Source organism: Diachasmimorpha longicaudata, chromosome 1 (genome assembly GCF_034640455.1).
Source record: "Diachasmimorpha longicaudata isolate KC_UGA_2023 chromosome 1, iyDiaLong2, whole genome shotgun sequence".
Classification (NCBI taxonomy): Eukaryota; Metazoa; Arthropoda; class Insecta; order Hymenoptera; family Braconidae; genus Diachasmimorpha; species Diachasmimorpha longicaudata.
The window spans coordinates 12203489-12222999 of record NC_087225.1 but is presented as its reverse complement, the minus strand read 5'-3'; the positions used below and the strand labels follow the sequence as shown (position 1 = coordinate 12222999).

At 37.8% G+C, this 19511-nt stretch overlaps 1 protein-coding gene across 2 annotated transcripts in view; it reads left to right on the top strand.

The window, feature by feature from the left end:
* The window catches only part of Sli (slit), a 255780-nt gene that overhangs the window by 228266 nt on the left and 8003 nt on the right, over positions 1 to 19511 (top strand). The window contains exons 3-18 of one of the 2 annotated variants that reach the window (XM_064134630.1): positions 7246 to 7461; positions 11772 to 11843; positions 11919 to 11990; positions 12132 to 12345; positions 13192 to 13358; positions 13448 to 13519; positions 13688 to 13759; positions 13853 to 13924; positions 14071 to 14214; positions 14339 to 14496; positions 15928 to 16078; positions 16610 to 16828; positions 16913 to 16984; positions 17630 to 17793; positions 18440 to 18641; positions 19252 to 19323. In XM_064134630.1, coding sequence (XP_063990700.1) covers positions 7246 to 7461; positions 11772 to 11843; positions 11919 to 11990; positions 12132 to 12345; positions 13192 to 13358; positions 13448 to 13519; positions 13688 to 13759; positions 13853 to 13924; positions 14071 to 14214; positions 14339 to 14496; positions 15928 to 16078; positions 16610 to 16828; positions 16913 to 16984; positions 17630 to 17793; positions 18440 to 18641; positions 19252 to 19323 — 2139 coding nt within the window. Of the gene's footprint in view, positions 1 to 7245; positions 7462 to 11771; positions 11844 to 11918; positions 11991 to 12131; positions 12346 to 13191; positions 13359 to 13447; positions 13520 to 13687; positions 13760 to 13852; positions 13925 to 14070; positions 14215 to 14338; positions 14503 to 15927; positions 16079 to 16609; positions 16829 to 16912; positions 16985 to 17629; positions 17794 to 18439; positions 18642 to 19251; positions 19324 to 19511 lie in introns of both variants that reach the window. The other variant, XM_064134621.1, reaches the window with a different exon arrangement.

Below are 19511 nucleotides of genomic sequence, written 5' to 3'. Positions count from 1 at the left end.
ATTTTTTGTGCTTCTGAACGGGTGTGCTTGTAATCGTTTATCTTTATGAACTTGTAATTTTTCCCGGAATTCATGTGGAATGTCCAGAAACATAAAGATATGTCTTTCCCAAGTGTGTGTAAGCACGAATGAATGTGTGAATGAGAAGTTCATTGGACGTCATTTAAACGGCTCATTTGATTTTTCTCATCTATTTTATAAAAGAGATGCAATTAGTCTCTACAAACACGTTCCTTTTAACAAATATCTGTTTGAAAAATGACGATCGACAATGCTGTTGATTATTTAGCGAAGTCGGTAATTTTTTATTGCAGGAAACTTTATATGGAAAGCAAAAATCCCCGATGAATTGCCTCATTTCTTCCAATTATGTAGTAAAGTCAATGATCTCTCTAAGCATGCTGCAAAATGTTAACCCCCTGATAAACAAACGAGTTTGTTTCCTCTAATGACAGAGGAGTACCGCGCGCCTGGAGTATAGTTACTCAGGGTCCTAGGGGTCGCAATAGCTCGCGTATAATAGCAACATAAAAAGTGCCAGTGTGCGGTTTACGATTGGAGTTTTAACACGAAGAGGAGGTGTTACGATGTACAAACGTATATACCCCTCAACTCGCATGGTTAGAAATATATTCCACTTCCAAGTGCTTGAAAAAGACCAGGCGATTCTTATACTCGATTTTTTTTTTCCTTTCCAACGACTGAACTACCCTTCTTTCCGCAAGTTGTTTTCATGTTTGTACCCTACACAATTTTTTTTATCTCTCTCATAGCTCCAGCGAATAGCGAGTTAACGCGAGTCGCAGTGAGATAAGAGAGAGAGAAGTTAACACCCAACGACAATTGTGCAATTATCCGTTTCTATCTTTTTTTAAACTCCAACTGACAAATTCTCGAGTGACCCAGATTCTTTTAGGGACCAATTTGAACAATGGTAATGCTCATTTCAGTGCCCTTTCTGCTCTTGTTATTGTTCACTTATGCTCTCATTATTTTAAAGAGCTGAGAAATACCTTTGTTGACGTAACAATCGCAATTGGGGATTTATTGTTGAATGAAAAGTGGAAGTTTGCAGTAAAAGCTGAATGAGAGTTTCATCTGCTAATTTATTTATCTATTAAATATATTGTATCGAACTATGACGGCTTCAGGGCGACTCATCTATGATATTTGTTGGAATGGAAAATTTAAATTTTGAGATTTAATAGAAATTAATTATTGCAGAATGAAATCTTTCATCGGTCAAGACCGTCGCAAGTTTCGAGTCATAAGTGCATTACAGAATTTTTACTCCTCAACATGTCATTGTGTTCATCTCATTATTCTTTGTTGCAACTATTTGCATGTAAAGCCTCGATTTCAGTTTCACGAGTTAGATATCCACTGGTAACACCTGTTTCAACGCTTGAAGCACATACAAGTTTTGTGTTCTGCAATTGGCTGTCTCGTCTCCTCGGATTCGTTTTAGGTAACGAGTCAACACGGCAATTTCCCTTGAAGCTTTACAACCCCATCCCGTCCTCGTCGGGGCTTTTATTGTCGCAAAATAGTGCACTTTCATGAAGCGCAGTTAAACCTGCGCCATTTCTCTTTCATCGTTTTATCTTACGAAGTAGACGACAATATTGAATCAAGCAAAGACGTACGATTCCATTTATCCGAGATGCAGACATCTAAATGAGGGGAATTTGCTCTCTCCACTCAATTAGATGTCATTGCGATGGCAAATGCATTAGCTATGGTATATCAGGAAATTCTCTGAATACGCGATCAATTCGGAAATTATGCACAGCACTTTCATGCTCCTTCGCAATGAGAGAAATATTCAGAAAAAATTACGGAAGTATTTACGTAATCCCCAATAAGAAATCATTTTCCAACCATTTTCCATCGGAATGGAAGAGACGAAATGTGAAATGTTGAGTGCACTCTCTGGTTTATCACTGAACAAAGTGCGAGATTGTCACATTATTTTTCCCGAAGATGTCAAATGTTACAGAACATTCCCGATTTATCGCGTTTCCAAAAAGCAAAGCTCTGGAACGCTCAGCAATTTTTTGAAAACTCGTGAATTTTTCCTACGTCATATTCCTCAAAATATCTCAAAAAATTTAGAACTAACGTTGACGATTCCAGTTTCAACTCAGATTTCTCATTAAAGTTCCCATATTTTTTAATCTAACCTTGAAAATCTAATTACTCACACGGAATAATAAATTCCATGACAAATCTGATCTTAAATTGAATTTGATATCACAACAATGAGAATTCAAGGGCTACAATTGCTTAATTTTCACCCCACTTCAACCAATGTAATATCGCATTTCCTCCAATTTCCCAACCTCAAATCCACCACTTGATAAATCACACTAGACCGGAAGCCAAGTCAAAGGTCTTACGCCATCGGGAAAACTTTGGACTCACCTACGTGGAAGGGGTTATAAAGTCTGCGTGTGTGCGGTTTTCGCCGTTGGCGCGTGGCTTTCATGCATCCCCCAAATCAGGCGTCTAAATCTAAACGACCCCACGACACGACGAGAGCATGCCACCGCCACTAATTACCGTTAACGTGAAACTTGGTTAATTAACACTGAACCAATCGGCATTAATTATTCATACGACAAAATATTCATTCTAACGGTAGATAATTCTTTTCCAATCGCGCACTCGATGCATTTAGCTTGTCTGGAAAGTTTTTGATAAGCCTTTATTATTCACTCGCTTCTCATCGGTAATCGATATGTTAAATAAAGATAAACAATACGATGGGGCGGGCGAAAGGGGGACGGGAAAAATATGGGGAAATTAAAACAGGGGGAGTTTGAGAGGAGTGGGAAAGCTACTTTTACTCGTGAAGATGAGGACCTCAAGTTTTTTACCCATTTTTCTTTGTTTTATTCTCCATCGTAAATTATGAAGATTCTGCCTACTCCCTCTTGTCCATTCACTCCGCCCATATCGCGTCGTCAACAGCATCAACGCTCGACTCCGTGGGTAACGCTGCTATTACAATTTTTTTAATAGTTTTTTTTAGACCGGGAGCTGGTGTACGGCGGGTCTCGGATGGTTACCTTTTTGTGTAATTAATGGAGAGTTGCGTGGGTAACGGAGGGAGAACGATGTTTTCTCGGTCCAATTATGAATTTATTGTTCAAGGTGTTGGAGAGATTGTGGGTATTCAAGATTTTTTGCAGATTTTAGCGAATATATAGGGGCATTTCCGGTTTACGAGGGGTATAATGATGCTTTTAAGGAGCTCTCTTTATTTCGGATTCACGGGAAGGATTTTTTAGTACATCAAGGAGTCATTGAGGAAGGGCGTAATTCTAGTGAATATTTCTCTCCCTGTAAATTTCGCATTTTTGCTGAATTTTTTAATATGAAAAATTGATCAACTTCCTTGAACACTAGCCGCACATTATAACTCAACCCTCCCACCGATAAATTCCATTATCAATTAGTGTTTGACGTTTCGAGGAAGGAAAAAATCCTTTATGTGTTTATCTCGAGTCTTGTTCACTCTCCAACATCCCATAAATTTCATTTACAAGAAAGATTCTAGAAGACAACTGCAGTCACCGCCTTGTCCACTCCCGAAGACAACTGTTAGCAACTTAGTTACGGTAGACACAATTTTCCTGGTGCCGTTCAATGGAATCCCGTGATTAAGGCACGTGGGTGGATGGCGCGTACCACGAATGTCACGTTTTGCACTTGCAGAATAATAAGAGAGAAAGGGGGAAAAAATATCGATAAACCGTTAGGTATAGCTACGATGGCGTAACATTTGCCCACGTATGTATAGAGGGGAGGAAGGGGGACAGAGAACCCTCAAGAGGGCTTGAAGAGTTCACGTGGGTTCGTAGGCCTGTGTAACGTGGGACCGACAACGTTTGTTGTTACACTCATATCGTGAATGTGAAATTTATATTTTCCCCTCTCTGTAATGCATGTGCTGACTTCTGTTGCTTTGGAAATTGAAGGTGAATCATCTCGAGAGGGTGAGAAACGTGTTATTTTCTACGATTGGCGGAGGGAAAATTGTTTTGAAACTTCAATAACTATAAAACCGGAAACGTATTGAAGTTCTGTGATGGTATAAAAATGTACATTTTTCCGGGCTCTTTTCGACTCGAGAGGATTCGAACGATTGAAATTGTATAGGGGTGGTTTAGGAGAGTTTGAATTAGTTGGATAGAGTGAAAATTTAATAGTTTCGAGAAGAAGAATTTTTATGCCTGGATTTTTCTGCGATTTTCAGAATTATTCATGGGATTCGTACTGAAAGTTTCATTTTCTTGTGTTCTGTTAGGAGCCAGTGAATATTTCTCTTCGTTAATGGAATGTTTTTCTGCATTCGTCATCGGATAGCAGAGCTTTTATTTACGGCTCATTTAACCTCCGGTTTCCAGAGATTTCGTAATAATTTTAGTATTTAAATTCAGAAGTCTGAATTTAAATCGGGATAACGAATCGTTGGGGAATATTTGAAGAAAAAAGAGGGAAAAAATTGAAGTCAATGTCTAAACTGGAGTATCTTCAGTGGTTTCATTCCTTGAAAATTAGTGGAAGGGCCTCTCGATGGTGTGCCCACCGGATAGGGTGAAACTGTGAGGGGCGATTCGGCGAGGGTGGAAATGAATATCCGGATGGTACTGACGTGACCTCCTCAAGGCAGAATATCCCTGAGTGGTTGTCTGCAAACTTTGATTACATCTCGGTCGGATGGATACCCTTCTCACTCTCACTGCCCTTACGTCGTCTCAGATATAATACTGTAATCATCAAATGCTCATTCTCATTTGCATTTTTAACTGATGGAAAAAATTGAGGTGGTCGTAGAAAAAATTCTCCTCTACCCTAACCAGTAGGATGAATCCAAGATCCGGTTTCCTTAAATTTATTTGCAGTCATTTATTGCTAACTAAATCAAGTAACGATTTATTAATAAGTTTACAAAATTACTTAATGGAAACAAGAAGAGTTTAATAAACTTGCCCATTTAATTCGCATAATTCCACATGAAATTTCATTAATATTACGAACGGTTTCTGGAGAAAGGCAACATTTTCTATTCATTGATTGTTTGTTAAAACAAAGCAAATGCAAAATAGTTTATTTTCAAGATGTAACGATTAGTCGAGGCAGTGTGCCACCTGAATCTCAGTGAATTTAGTGCCGGTAACTCGTCGTGGTGTTCCGAGAAATTTCCCAGTTATTTTAATTGACCGTGGCGCAGACTGAAACTAGCGCCGCCGACGCTTTAAAGCTCATGTACCATGTGTTCTCGGAAGCACAAATCCGTCTGAGTGGATCTCAAGTGCAGGGGAAATGCGGGCTTATTTCAAGCGCGGTTAAATTTTTATGAATTTTTATTATTAAATTTGCATACAAACCACCCGGAGAACTCTTGAAAATTACGAAAATAATATCCAATTATTGTCGTTAATTATCATCATTCATTTTTATTGAACACTTCTCCAACGCCTTCTAGGTCACCTTCTAGGTCCTAACATGCATGTAAATAAATGACGTCTGAAAATTGCAAGACCCGAAAAAATAACTGGGGCTAATCTAACGAACCCCCAAAATCGAACTTCGTTTAAAGAAACTTCCAATATTACGATCACTCGCTGAAAGAAGGTAAACGTGTCTGGAATTTTACTCTTGCCATCAACACCAAACGATAGCGTCGAAATGACGGACGAATGTCACGTAGCCATCATCGAGGAAACGTCAAGGGACGGTATAACGTCATCTGGCAATTTGTTTCTACTCCACTGTCTCTTGTTCATTCCCATCTCTCCCTCATTGCGCGCTATTTTCCCATCTTCCGGCCACGAAAATCCATCGGGAAAGTCAAATCTCGTTACTACTTCACCTCTCCTCAGCCTTTGCAGAGGCCCGCCCCACTTTTTTTTTATTTAAGAGATCAAAAAAACAGAGGAGGAAAATGCTGAGGAAAAGAAGCAGTTTAATAAGACCTTAATAACTTCGTTTCCACTGGGAAAAGCGGACGTTAGTACTCAAGTCAACGGCTGCATCTGACGGCGGCTCACTTCCTCCCCCATTGGGTCCTCCTCTCTCCCTCTGTCTTTGTCGCCTTCTCCTTTTGCCCTTCTTTACGGTTTTTTTTTGTTGCTTCAGAGTAAACTTTTTATTTTTCTTTCCTCTTTGCCACTGGGTCCTCACTTTTTTCCTTCTTTCATTCTCTTTCTAACGAATTCGCACTCTCCAACGGGTAACGAAGTCACGCTGCCTTGGAAGTTCATTATTTCCAAGGGTAAAAAATTGTTAAATACCTCTTGGAAAGGTTTGAATCTGAGGAGAGGTAGGGGAACATGGAGTCAGTGAGGATAGGGAGATTATTCTGGGGATTAAGGGGTAGGTCAGATTTTTGCAGAGGATTTTTCGTAAATTGAGGAATGTCTATTCTAAAAAACAAGCACTGTTCATAAAATAAAATAGTAAGCAAATGAATAGATTACGATTGAACACTAATAAATTTCCAATAATATTCAGTTGTTATCAGTGGAGAAATACAAACGTTACATGTGTCAAGAAATAATTTTCATGAAATGTCCGGTCAAGTTTGTTAGCATTGAAAATCCCCTCGTGATAATTTCTCTTAAAATCACTTGTTGCACATGAAGAGATAATTCTATTAATACCTTTTCTTTTTATTTCTCCTCATTTTCTCACCTGAAACTCGTTTAGGGATTATTCTGCAAGTACTCGTGATATTTACTGCAATTTATCATAAAAACTTGACTGTAAAGAATTCACTTTCCCACGGGAATGATTGCTCGACGCTGCCGTCTCATTCACCAGTTATTGAGACATTTCCGAACTGATAAAGAATAAATATTTCATGAATAGAATAATAAATCCTAACTCATGAAATCTCTGATATTTATGTATTCAACGAAAGACTAAAGAAACTTTTTTGTAGTTTTTCAAATCCCTTAGAAAAATCAGCCATCGACGAGGCAATTTCATTATCATTTTTTTCATTCTCAGTTCGCTCAAAACCGGTTGACGGATTATCATTGAAAAAAACAAGAGACGGAAATTTACAAAAATTCATCCTTTTCGAGAACTTAATCTCCAAGAGAATAAGTCATCTGACGTTTCCCGCTAATCCCATAATTGTTCGAGCTACGCGTATGAAATAATCTCCGAGAAATAACCAAAATTATTTAATATTCATCACCCCTGTAATCCTCAATCTCCTGTTGCTTACAGAAATCTCGAGGGCAACAACATCTCCGTAATCTTCAAAACAGATTTCGAGGACATGGCGACACTTCATCTTCTTCAGTTGTCAAACAATCAGATCCACACGATCGAGCGGGGTGCATTCAAGGATCTCGTGGCGGTAGAGAAGCTAAAGCTCAACAACAATCAGATTCGATACCTGCCAGACACCCTCTTCACCAACATGATGAATCTACGGAAATTGTGAGTCTCAATTCTCTCCTTTTTCTCTCACTCACTGTAGATTAAGGACCTGATACTTATGGATTTGGATATTTATGGTGTCATAAATTGTGTGGGGAAGTGGGACAAGTTGAGAAAAAGGGAAAAGAGTTGTTACACTTCAGAGAATAATTGGATAAGCCGCACGCTAAAAGGTGTCAGTATCAGGGGCTTTTGTCACTCGGATAAAAAGGGAAATTCCAACCTCGCTGGGGAGTAAACGATGCAATGACACGCCGCAAAGTTAGCCTAGAATAATTACTCAGCAATTAAAGTTGAAAAAACTTGAATTCTGTTGGGGATTAAAGAAAAATTACGGTTTCATTAAAATTCAGGTGATTTTACTCTCATTTCTGATAATCGTGCGACATATTTTTTTCTCAGCTCCCTTACTCATGAGCTCAGGTAGAATTTTTTTGCATACTCATTGAATTTATAAATATTCAGCATTACGATTTTCAATTCAATTTAAATACACTGGACTCAATCCACCCCTAATTTTCCGGACAAATAATTTTGTTTGTCCGGCCACATCGTCTTGTTTTTTTTCTTCAATAGAATTCAGTTGAATATTCATGCTAAACATATATAATTTATCCCCGGAAGCCGAGAAGCCTCACCTGCAGAAATAGAAACTAAATTGTCAGTTTGATAAAAATCAATTCCAGGTGAATTATAAAAAAAGTTCAATGAAGTGAGACATGGCCCCAAGTTTGAGTAGTATCTCTTCTCCCCACTTTTTAGTCCTGCCAGAAACATTCGTAATAGTAAGCAGCTTGAAGCGTTGCAAAAAGAACCGGAAGAAATGTAAGAGCCCCAGATGTACCTAGAAGTACTGGTTTTCACCTTCACGATTCGCATGTATCACATAAAGTTTTCAGAAACTAGCGACCTACATTTCTCTCAGTCCATAGACGCGAGTCCAAGTGTATTTACCCAGAGGGTAAAACCCCCTTCTCCAGATACACGTACAGTATTCCACCTGTGAACTTCCGGTTTAGCATATTTTATTCAATATTGAAATGAGGGCTGATTTCTTTGCTGATAATTCATGTGATTGGCAGAGGGATCTCTGGCTGCATCATAAATCGTGCCTCCTGCGAAACGTATCGATTATCGATTATTCGAGGTGGAGGGCTAACTCCGCGCGGTGAAACCATATGGTGAATGTCAGAAACTAGTGGTCGACACAATAATTCACTCATTAATAATAATGAATTAACACAAACCTCTTTACATTTTCAATCTATTTCCCTACAAATATTTCTAAAAATAATCCAGAATGTGTTTGTTCCATCGACTGGAGCCCCCCCTCATCTCCCTGTATTTTCCTCTCCTTAAAATTCACAAAAGCCAAAAATGTTAATTTCATCTCCAAAAAAATCACAAAAAGCTAAAAACAAATGAGAATAATGGGGAGGGCCCTTATCTCGATCCCCCCTTAAAAACTGCAATCCACCTCGCCTCAGTTATTCCAACTATGCCCACAACACCATGACCCATCCATCATCTGCAAAGTGGGCAGACAGACGGGTCTCGAAAGTTCTTGTAGCGCAATAATAATAACAACGATGCCTCCACCTCGCGCACAATAGGATGTAATACGATCAAGGATACAACGAGTGGAACAGCCGAGAGTTGGCTTCCAACCCTCATGAGACAACTCCTCCGCATTGCCATATTTTATTATTCACATTTTTCGGTGGGGATCCAAGCACAGGTGCACAAACTCTCCAACTTCACCGCCACGTATTTTTCGTAATTAAGATGCCACTTTTATTCAAAAGTTTTCCATCTTTCTCATCCGACGAGAGGATTTAAATGCGATTTGTTAAGAATTTAAGGTGAACTCTGGCCAAATGGCTTTGAAGATAATCTTCGAAGTGAAAAGTTTTATTTAAGTTTAATTGCCAAACAAACTGAATATTCTTATTTTGTCGTTCGGGTCAGATTCAGGTATTAGATTTCTCCTCTTTCGCTCGTATAAAAATAATAACGGATATTAGAGAAAAATGAATATCAATCAGTTGATTAATTATTATCGACTGTCCCTCAGCGAAACAATAATTCACAAATCACGTACAACTGGCTGGGAAAATTACGGCAGGAAGTATCTCTCAATGTCTATGGCCCCTTTGTGGATTCCACTGCATCGGTTCACGTTGTCCCGTGTGGCCATGCGAGCCAGCAAAATCCACTGCTGTCCCCTTTCCCTCCTCACCACCATCACCATTCACATCGAAATTCGGTAATTGCTTTCTGGATTGGGTCGAGCGTACTGGGACTCAATTCCTCCCACTGGTTTGTCTTATAACGTTTCCTCTATTCCAAATTACAATCGAATGTAGGAGTAGAAGGGTTGGGAGGGGACGAGGAGGCTTATAACGCAGTCCAATCCGGTTCCCCGGTGGTACAGAACATAATTACAGATTGCGAGCCGAGTTCAGAGCGAATGGACGGTCAATGGTGAACTGTGTCTCAGTAGTTTACTAACCTATCATCATCAATGTCGGGGGGCAGTACTGAGGGGATTATATTCCAGAGGGAAATTGCGGGGGGAAAGAGTTGACAATTATGGGGACATTGTTGGATTCTAGGATTATCTCGAGAAAATCCTTCCTCTTCGTCCAACTCGATACAAGAAATTTAGTCGTCACGACCTCGCAAATGTTTAATAACAAAATATAATAAGTATAGAAGTGAAAAATCAATCATTCGGAATAATAACAAGTCTAGTAATAATTTGTTTTTTCACTCTACTTTACTAGTCAATGCCATGAACGGGTAAAACAAATGTCGCGAAAATCTTCTAGTTTTTTTTTACATTTCGAAAATATATCAGTGAAACCCTTCATGTATTTTTTATGGTGCGTAAAATCGAACATAAAAACCTGGGAAAACGTTTTTAGGTTTTTTATTCGTTATCCATTGGTGAAAAGAAATTCCACGTTTCAGTGATGTCCATTTGCATCAAACAGACCTCTCCGTGCAAATGTAAATTTGTGAGTAATACAAATAAAAGTTAATCCTTTTAACCTAGATTTTTCAGTAACGCATTAATCCGAGGTAGTTTTTACAGTGCAAGTGAGGGTAATAAAAGGATAACAGAGATAAAATGGAGATTTTTTTATTGGAGATTGGGAGAGTTTATGTATCTATTTCAATGATTCCATCAGTCCCTGAATTTTTACATCATGGAACGGTTTCAATGCTGTTGATGAACGATTCGACTTCAAATTATCGAGGATAATCATAAAGTTAAGTAGAGTGGAAATCATTTAGATAAGAAGTAGAAAATTTTTCTTATCAATAGACATTTATGCAAGATATCTCTTGACATTTTTATCAAATTCACTTTTACAAAAATATTTCTCAAATAAACATTGTGAATTACTCATCCCTCCCCACTTTATAACCACCGTTTTTCCAATAATTATGACCTTTCAGGAGAAATGTGAAAAACTCTGGTGAAACAACTAGCATAAATTGTTAACCAGACACTGGAATCAATTTCTAACCCAGAAAACACGTGATAATAAACTTTAACAAGTTAAGAAAACTTACCCACGTGTAAAGGTAGTTTGTCAACTGTGCCAGACAAATTGATCGCATTTTTCTACGCTCTGACACGTAGGGCTACTCGAAGAAACTACCTTTCAAATGCACGTACCAACTCCTCGAGCGAACTGAGACCAATGAACTGAGAATTGTATTTCTTCCCTTCTGAAAGATGGAAAAAAGAGTAGAATTGTCGAGGGCTTGTCTGAATTTCTATGGGAATATTGTCGTTGTCAATGGAGGGAAGTAACAAACCCCTTTCGTCTTTCTGATGTCTGAGAACCCTCCTAACTTTGCCATTTGCTGTGTCAGGCCATATCCAGTAGTTGTGGTGTTGCTGGACTCTGAGGGGGCTCTAGAGCCCCATCAGCTTGAGTTCTGTCTGTTCCTCAGTTCACTTACTACTGCGTAATAAGTGGACGCCGACCCCAGTGAATAATGTATTGGGTATGTAGGTCGAACTTGCGATCTATGTAGAAACTTGATAATTTATTTGCCGAGTTGTCATAATAGGGCATCCGCAAAAGGCAACTGTGGTTCGTTGACATTGAGGGTCGAAAAAGTGTGTGGAATAATATGTAATATTAAATTATATGATAACTACGTAATTCATCCTTGTTCGTTGATTTTTGGTTTCTTCAATTGAAAAAAAAATGTTCTACGAAACCATCTTCTCCTGATGGTTATACTATCGAAAAATAATTGATCCATTGATGGGATTTCTTTTTTCGCAGAGATTTAAGTCACAATCAAATTGCAATGGTGGGACCGAAGACACTTCGTGGAGTCTCAGCATTGAAACACCTGTAAGGCATCCTCCGTTATTCTACACATTTTTTAAAATCAGAAATGAAGAATTAACAATCCATTTCTCATTACAGATTACTTGACAATAATGTTTTGACATGTATCGACGAGGGGGCAATCAGAGAACTAAAGGATTTAGAAATTTTGTGAGTATTAATTCCTCAATGTTAATATCTAAAACTTCAAATTCATTTCATTCATTAATTCGTATACACAACAGAAGTTTTTCGTAGATGATTGAATTGTTTCGTCCAGGATAACGAAAATGATGCAATGTCTTTTTCCAGAACTTTGAACAACAATAAACTGACTACCCTTGGTAAGGAGATGCTCTTCGGTTTATCTCGTTTACGTACACTCAAACTAACTGACAACTTTCTGGCCTGTGACTGTCACCTTGCCTGGTTGTCGAGGCACCTCAAGAGCATGCCACGACTTGGCCAGCATACCAAATGTGCCTCACCGGCTCACCTCAAAGGACAAGAGCTTGCCAATTTACAGGTATATAAACACACAATTCCCCTTCATGCGCAGCCAGGATATATTCCCTCAATATTGTAAGAAAAAGGGGGAAAAACCTGTTTTTAGTGTTTGGGAAAAAGATGGTAACCATAAAGGTAACGACAGGGTGAAATGGCCAGTGGATTCGATCATTTTCTTCTTTTGCCTGTCTTGAGACCACTCGGATATCGCGTAAAATGTCGATTCCGTGGGTGGGCAACGAGATAAATTTCCTTAAATACGCCAGTCGTAAATCAAGCGCCGAGATGTCGGAATGTATGGGGAAACGTGTACTGGAAATGCGACGTTTTCGAGCGTTAAAATATTTTTGAGATATTTATTTTTGTTTGTTTATGGGGGGTTTTGTGAAATTTATTGCATCACGTGTAGCTATATCATTTTTATTACAATGAAAATGAACATTGTCAACAAAATTTTAAGTTTAGCACAGAGAATCGCTGTTTTACTACATTTCGTTTAGGTTTTCATTGATATCTTAACAGTCTTACATAAATTGTTTCCTTCTACTGTCTTAATTAAAAAACAAAATATCAAATTGAATATATTCCGTAAAAATTGTGGGCCGCATTATCCCCCTCCCCATGCAAATAGTCAGTGGTTTTAATAAAGTGGCACTTAGTCAAATTAAATAAGACATTTATTACAGTGAATTTTCTTGCCTATAAAAAATATAGTTTTATATTGCCTCCTTCACTTCCCATTTGACGTGAAAAATTCAATTCATTTTGAAAATCTAAAAATTAAGTTGCCCTCCCCTATTGTGATAAGTTTTATTATCTCAATGGTCAAATGTCTCCCGTAACAATGATAAATTGCTACTTTCAGGAGCACGAATTCAAGTGTTCAGGCCTTGTTGAACTCCGCTCTGGTTCAGAGTGCACTGCTGAGCCGCAATGCCCTCACCCGTGCAGATGCGCCAGTGGAATAGTTCATTGTCGATCGACTTCCTTGGAGAAAGTGCCTACACACTTGCCCGAGGACACAATTGAATTGTGAGTTGATCTCAATTGAAATTTATAGCTATTTAAGCCGTCTGGCAATTCCCCAAAACGAATAACAATTATCTTTTCTATTTTTACAGACGGTTGGAGCAAAATTCAATCACTGAAATACCACCGAAGGCATTTTCTCCCTACAGGAAATTAGTGAGAATGTAAGGAATTATTTTCAAAGCCCAATTTTATCATTAGTCAATTGAAATCAATTCATGTGCATCAATTATGAAATAATTGACATTCGAAGCTGTTCCAATACTCTAATTGAATCATGAATGGTGTGAGTAATTATTGATTACATTATTATCCATTTTTTTTATTTACAGTGATTTGAGCAACAACAAAATTAAAAAAGTTGCAGCAGACGCATTCCACGGACTGAAATCGCTTGAATCTCTGTGAGTAATTAATCAACAAAAATAGAAAGACCTGGAAAATGAATTCATGACTTTAGTAGAATTTCTGATGACAAACAAACATTTGTTTTTTAGTGTTCTCTACGGAAATAAAATCACCAAGCTACCCGCCGGCATATTCCAGGGATTAACTAGTTTGCAGTTGCTGTGAGTTCCAATTAAACATTTCCACCACTAAATAGAAGTTATTTTCGAGTTTATATTGGCCAGGGATATCATGTTTATACCTCACTCTGTATTCATTACTGTACATGTGGCGACACGAAGATTAATCAAAATTTGAATTGTTACAGTCTGCTGAATGCTAACGATATATCCTGCATACGAACTGATCTGTTTCGTGATCTGACTAGTCTGACGCTATTGTCGTTATATGACAACAATATTAAGTCACTTGCTAATGGAACTTTCAGTAATTTACGGAGTATCAGAACATTGTAAGTTGACAAAAAAAATATTTTCTGGTTTTTCCTAGGTTTTTTATCTCAAGATTGTTTCCAGTGGAGAACTTTGAAGATGACAATAACTGATCACATATGTGATTTTCTTTTCTTTATACAGACATTTAGCGAAAAATCCATTCATCTGTGACTGCAACTTGCGCTGGCTGTCCCTCTATCTCCACGAACATCCAATCGAGACATCGGGAGCAAAATGTGAATCACCAAAACGCACTGCCAAACGGAAGATTGACGTGATGCGGGATGAAAAGTTCAAATGTAAGGGTAAGCACGATTCGACTTCCGGTATCTTCTCTTACTTCGACAGGATGGTATCAGGTCGGTAACCTTATCACTCCTCATCCAATCAACATGGACCACCAAGCATAAACAAATCCTCGCTTATTCATACCCATCACCATCATCACCTCAAGAGAGAAAGTGACTTCATCACGTCTGCCGAACTTCCCTTGATCTAAAATCGTTTTGTTTGTCTTATGATTTTGCTCTCGTAAACTGCACGCGAATGTTCCTGCCTGGATGGATGAATGAATGAATGATGACAAAAAAAGACTGAACCGAAAGAACAATATTTATTTTATTTATTTCTTCATTTATTTGGCTTTTCATTTTCTAAACTGAAATGGTTGAACTGGCGGATTGTATTACTAACGGTACGTATGCTTGAAAAAACTAACAATCACAGCTCGCAATAACATCAATCAAGGTCATTGGAAATTCCCCAAGATCAAAAGGTGACGAAGCATGCATTGAATCATTAATAATACCAAAAAATTGTACTAACACTGTCTTCGATTCTAGAGACGATGTATTTACAGCCCCTGCATGGGTTCAACTCTCTGATGTTTTGTGTGTAAACATCGTACGATCTCCTCGTCATTTCATTCGCATTTCCAATCATACCGAGGAAGATATCACTTAATGAAGAGTTTAATCATGATTATTGTTTGAATATTATTCTGTACAGAGGTTGAATAAGCAGAAGTTGAGTCCGACAATTACATGCAAATCATTTACCAGAACATCTTTGGAATTTGTTTAGAAAATAATTTTTCGCTGACTTCAAAAACTTCCCCTAAGCTTTCCTTGAAAATCATGTTTGTTTTTATTTCGGAGGATGAATAGATGTAGCCAGGTAGAAAAAGCAATGGCAAAAGCTTACAAAATATAGGCGGAACACGAATGAAAGCTATTCGACTATTTCCGATTTCACTGCTTTATTAATGTCAAATTCACTAAAGATGTGACACAATGCCTCAGGAACAATTTTTCCACTGAATTTCTCCGACAGGAGTACCGGAAAGGTCAGTCTATTCTTTATGAAAAAATTATTCGGTCTCGAGGTATGAATAATCAATCGTAATACGACGTCCGACTAAAAATTGACCTAGGTTACTTCGTTTGCATTTCTCGAACAGAGAGATTGAAAAAATTCCAGAGACTTTTCCTACCAGAAATATCACTTGAACACCGCCTTTTTCAACATTTTCTCTTAAAATACGAAGTCCTATGCTAAATGAACATTGCCAATTCAGCTTCTGTTTATCTGCACTTCGTGACAGAATTCAAACATTTTTCGCAACATGTGAAATTAAAGATTAGTATATTTCCATTAGAACAGAGAGGGGTAGAGCAGGCACCCGGTCCTCATGCAGTTAATACCCATGAGATATTTAATTCTGATTTTAGGTGATGAAAAATTACTTACCAAGAGGGCTGGTGAATGCATTCTGCCGGGTGCGTGTCCCTCCCCGTGCACTTGTAATGGAGCTACTGTTGACTGTTCGGACAAGAAACTTACTTCGATACCTAAGGAACTGCCTGTTTATACGTCAACGTTGTAAGTATTTCGAAAGGTCGATGCCGTATCTGAAGTTTTTTAAAAGCTCATCTCCTTCAGTTTCTCTGATATTTTGGAAGAAACTTTAGTCTTGTGTTGTTCTTACAGAACAAACGAGGCTCTTTGGGGGCATTTTAAGATTCAGTTAGAAAGCTAAAAGAAACTTTTTAAAATTTATTTCGTACTTTTTGGGCGACTACATATCAAAAATTCGCAAGCGAATAAGTAATGGCTGTTTCTCTGTTGTGATACATCAGTGGAAGAAGCGTTTAAGTACAAAGTCACAGCCCACGGGAGTTTTGAAAAATTGTACATTGAATAAGTACACAATTTATCTAGATTTTTAGTTCAGAAAATACTCACATAAGTGCAATGGACATGACCTAATTCAGTGTTTCGTAAAATGTTGTATAATTTAACTGATGTGGATTATAATTAAAATGGTGTGTAAATTCTTCATAAGATGGTGTTCAGTAATAATTTTGTTTACGTACGGCATCAAGATATTTTAATTAAATTAATTCTCATCAGATTGCTCGGGAACAACGAAATCGATAAAATAAAAGCAGACGATCTCTTCGAGCGATTACCCGATCTTCAACACCTCGATCTACGCCGAAACAAAATCACCAGAATCGAAGCATCCGCCTTCAAGGGTGGACACAAGCTTACTGAACTTCTTCTATCGGATAACAAACTCAGGGAGGTGCACAATAAAATGTTCACCGGCCTGACAAATTTGATAACACTGTAAGTACATTTTCCCCGTAGTTTTTCTCCTCTTTATCCTCCATCTGACTCTTCTGCAATTGTATTTCAAACTTTTTTAAACAGTAACCTGACGGGAAATGCAATCACCTGTGTAATGCCTGGATCTTTCGAGGGGCTCGCCCACATTCGCAACATGTAAGTTATCAAGTGGATCGATAAAAATTCGAATGTACTATTTAATTTTTGTACTCGTGGAATTATCTTGGAAATTGATATTTTTGCGACAGAGTGCGCAGACCGGTTTTATGGGGTATTTTGAGTTGTGAAAGAAACCGGAGGATTTGCGATATACGTATCGTTAAGATAATTGAAAACATTACGATTGGCAACATATCCTCAGTCAGATATGACATCTTTCTTAATCATCCATAAAAATTAGTGCTGTCTAGCTATAATTCTAAATGAGTTTCCTTATAGCTGATGAAATTCCTCGTTTCCCCATAGAAGTTCTCAGATTTAAATTTGTTGGTTTGATTTTTTGTTTCTAAGCATTAAGTTCAAAATAAAAAACAAGTTAACAAAAAATCCCATCGACGATGAAATGAAAAAAGAAAAATTTGGAACCAAACGGTTTGGTTTTTTTATTTGATATTTCCATGGATAAGTACTCATCCGGATAATTTTATAATGAATGCAGACATCGTGTTGCAGTTTCCAATTAAGCTCCTTTACCGGACGACAGAATTTGATTGAAGATGAAACGAATAATAAATGGCATTAGAAAAATAAATTATTTAATTGGAGTTGTTGACGTGCACCAAGATAATTCGTTCGTTTCAGTGACATGCAGGGAAATCCGCTATCATGCAACTGTTATCTTGCTTGGTTCGCTGAGTGGCTCAGGACTCGTGATATGCCAGGCACCATAGGGAGATGCCACGATCCACCAAGACTGAAGGACGCCCATGTCAAAGACATTCCGAGGCACGAGTTCAAGTGCAACAGTGAGTATCATATTTCCATCCTCACTAGTTCCCTGATTTTTTTCATTTCGACGAGGAGAAACATCTGGAGATCCAATAAAATAGTCCTCCAGACTCTCAGGGGTTCTTATTGACTTGAATAAGTTATGTTTATGTAACTTACCTGCTCATGCAAGGAGAAATTATTTCGCTGCGCAGAACAAAATCGTTTTATGCAATCATCTTTCTAACATCAAAGAATATTGGAGGAAATTGCATGAGCGCTTTGGTTCGTTAAATTGACTGAAAATAGCTAGAAATAAATTTCTAGTGAAAACATTATCTGTAAGAAATAAATTGTTGCATAATTTATTTATGATAATTTAGCAATGGTTTGTGATATAAAAAGTTTCACAAAGAAACCTGACGATAATTTATCGAGACATCACTCATTATTGAACGCATTTTCGGCCAAATGTTCTTCTGAAAATTTTGCTGTGCCATCATATCCTCATCTACTCAATGTAAAAATTAAAAAAGGGTTTTTCCGTGAAAAAATGTCTTCAGATGTTTTTCTATAGCGTCATTAATGAGATGATGTAGTAATTGACATTACTTTCTCTTGTCTACAAGTAAACAATTGCCAAGATTCCCCTAATGATATTTTTTCTATCTTTTTCACTTTCAGGTGATAGCGTTGGCTGTCTCGGAGATGATTATTGCCCACCGAGGTGTCACTGCGCTGGCTCGGTTGTCAGTTGCTCAAGATCCCATCTCACTGAAATACCTCGAGGTATACCCCCAGAGACCACTGAGCTGTATCTAGACGTCAATGATATAAAAACAATTCAACCCGAGAGACTTAGCCACCTGAGAATGCTCACTAGATTGTGAGTATTGGGTTTCCATTGTTTTTTCTTTAGATTAAATAGCAGTATTGAGGCAGTTCAAATATAATTTCAAAGAGGAAGATACAGAGACAGTATTTGTGGTGAAGGGGGACATATAAAGATTTAAAGGGATTGGGTTTCCCGTTTCTAGATCAAATAGTTCCAATTGGACGTTAAAAATAAGTAGAGCGAAATAATGGAATAGAATGGGAAGAAGCAGAATATATTACAAACAGAAAATATAGAAAAGTTGTTTTTACGGCGAACACAATTCACAGAACCCTACCCTAACCATCTTATAATACAACCAAAATTTCCGCATTACTTCTGCTATCCGAGCATTACCGTAAACACACAGGGGGGCAAATATTTGGACAATCCTAAAACTGTGCAATTTCTTTGATGAAAGCCACGTTATCTCGTGTAAACACTCATATTGAAACTTTTTAATTACATAGAGGAATGGGGGAAATCCTATTATCCGAACTGATTGCACTTGACTGAAAATACAGGGAGATTGAAGTGCTCTCCGATCATTGCGTTTACTCAAGTATTATTCTTATCATTATCAATCTTCCTCAATGTACTTATGACTCATATTTTATTACAGGGATCTGAGTAATAATCAGATTGGAATGCTTGCCAACGATACGTTTAGGAATTTAACAAAATTATCGCACTTGTAAGTAAATTAATCATCAACATTGAATACTCACTTTAGTTATAATTTGGAAACATATTGAGTACTTTTTTTTAAGGGAAATTTCAGAAGCTATAAACAATTTTTTTGAAGGTCTTTGACATCTATCCCTAAAGTTGCTAGTGGGTTTCCCTTCCCTTCTCTTTTATATCTCTTGAACGAGTAGTTCT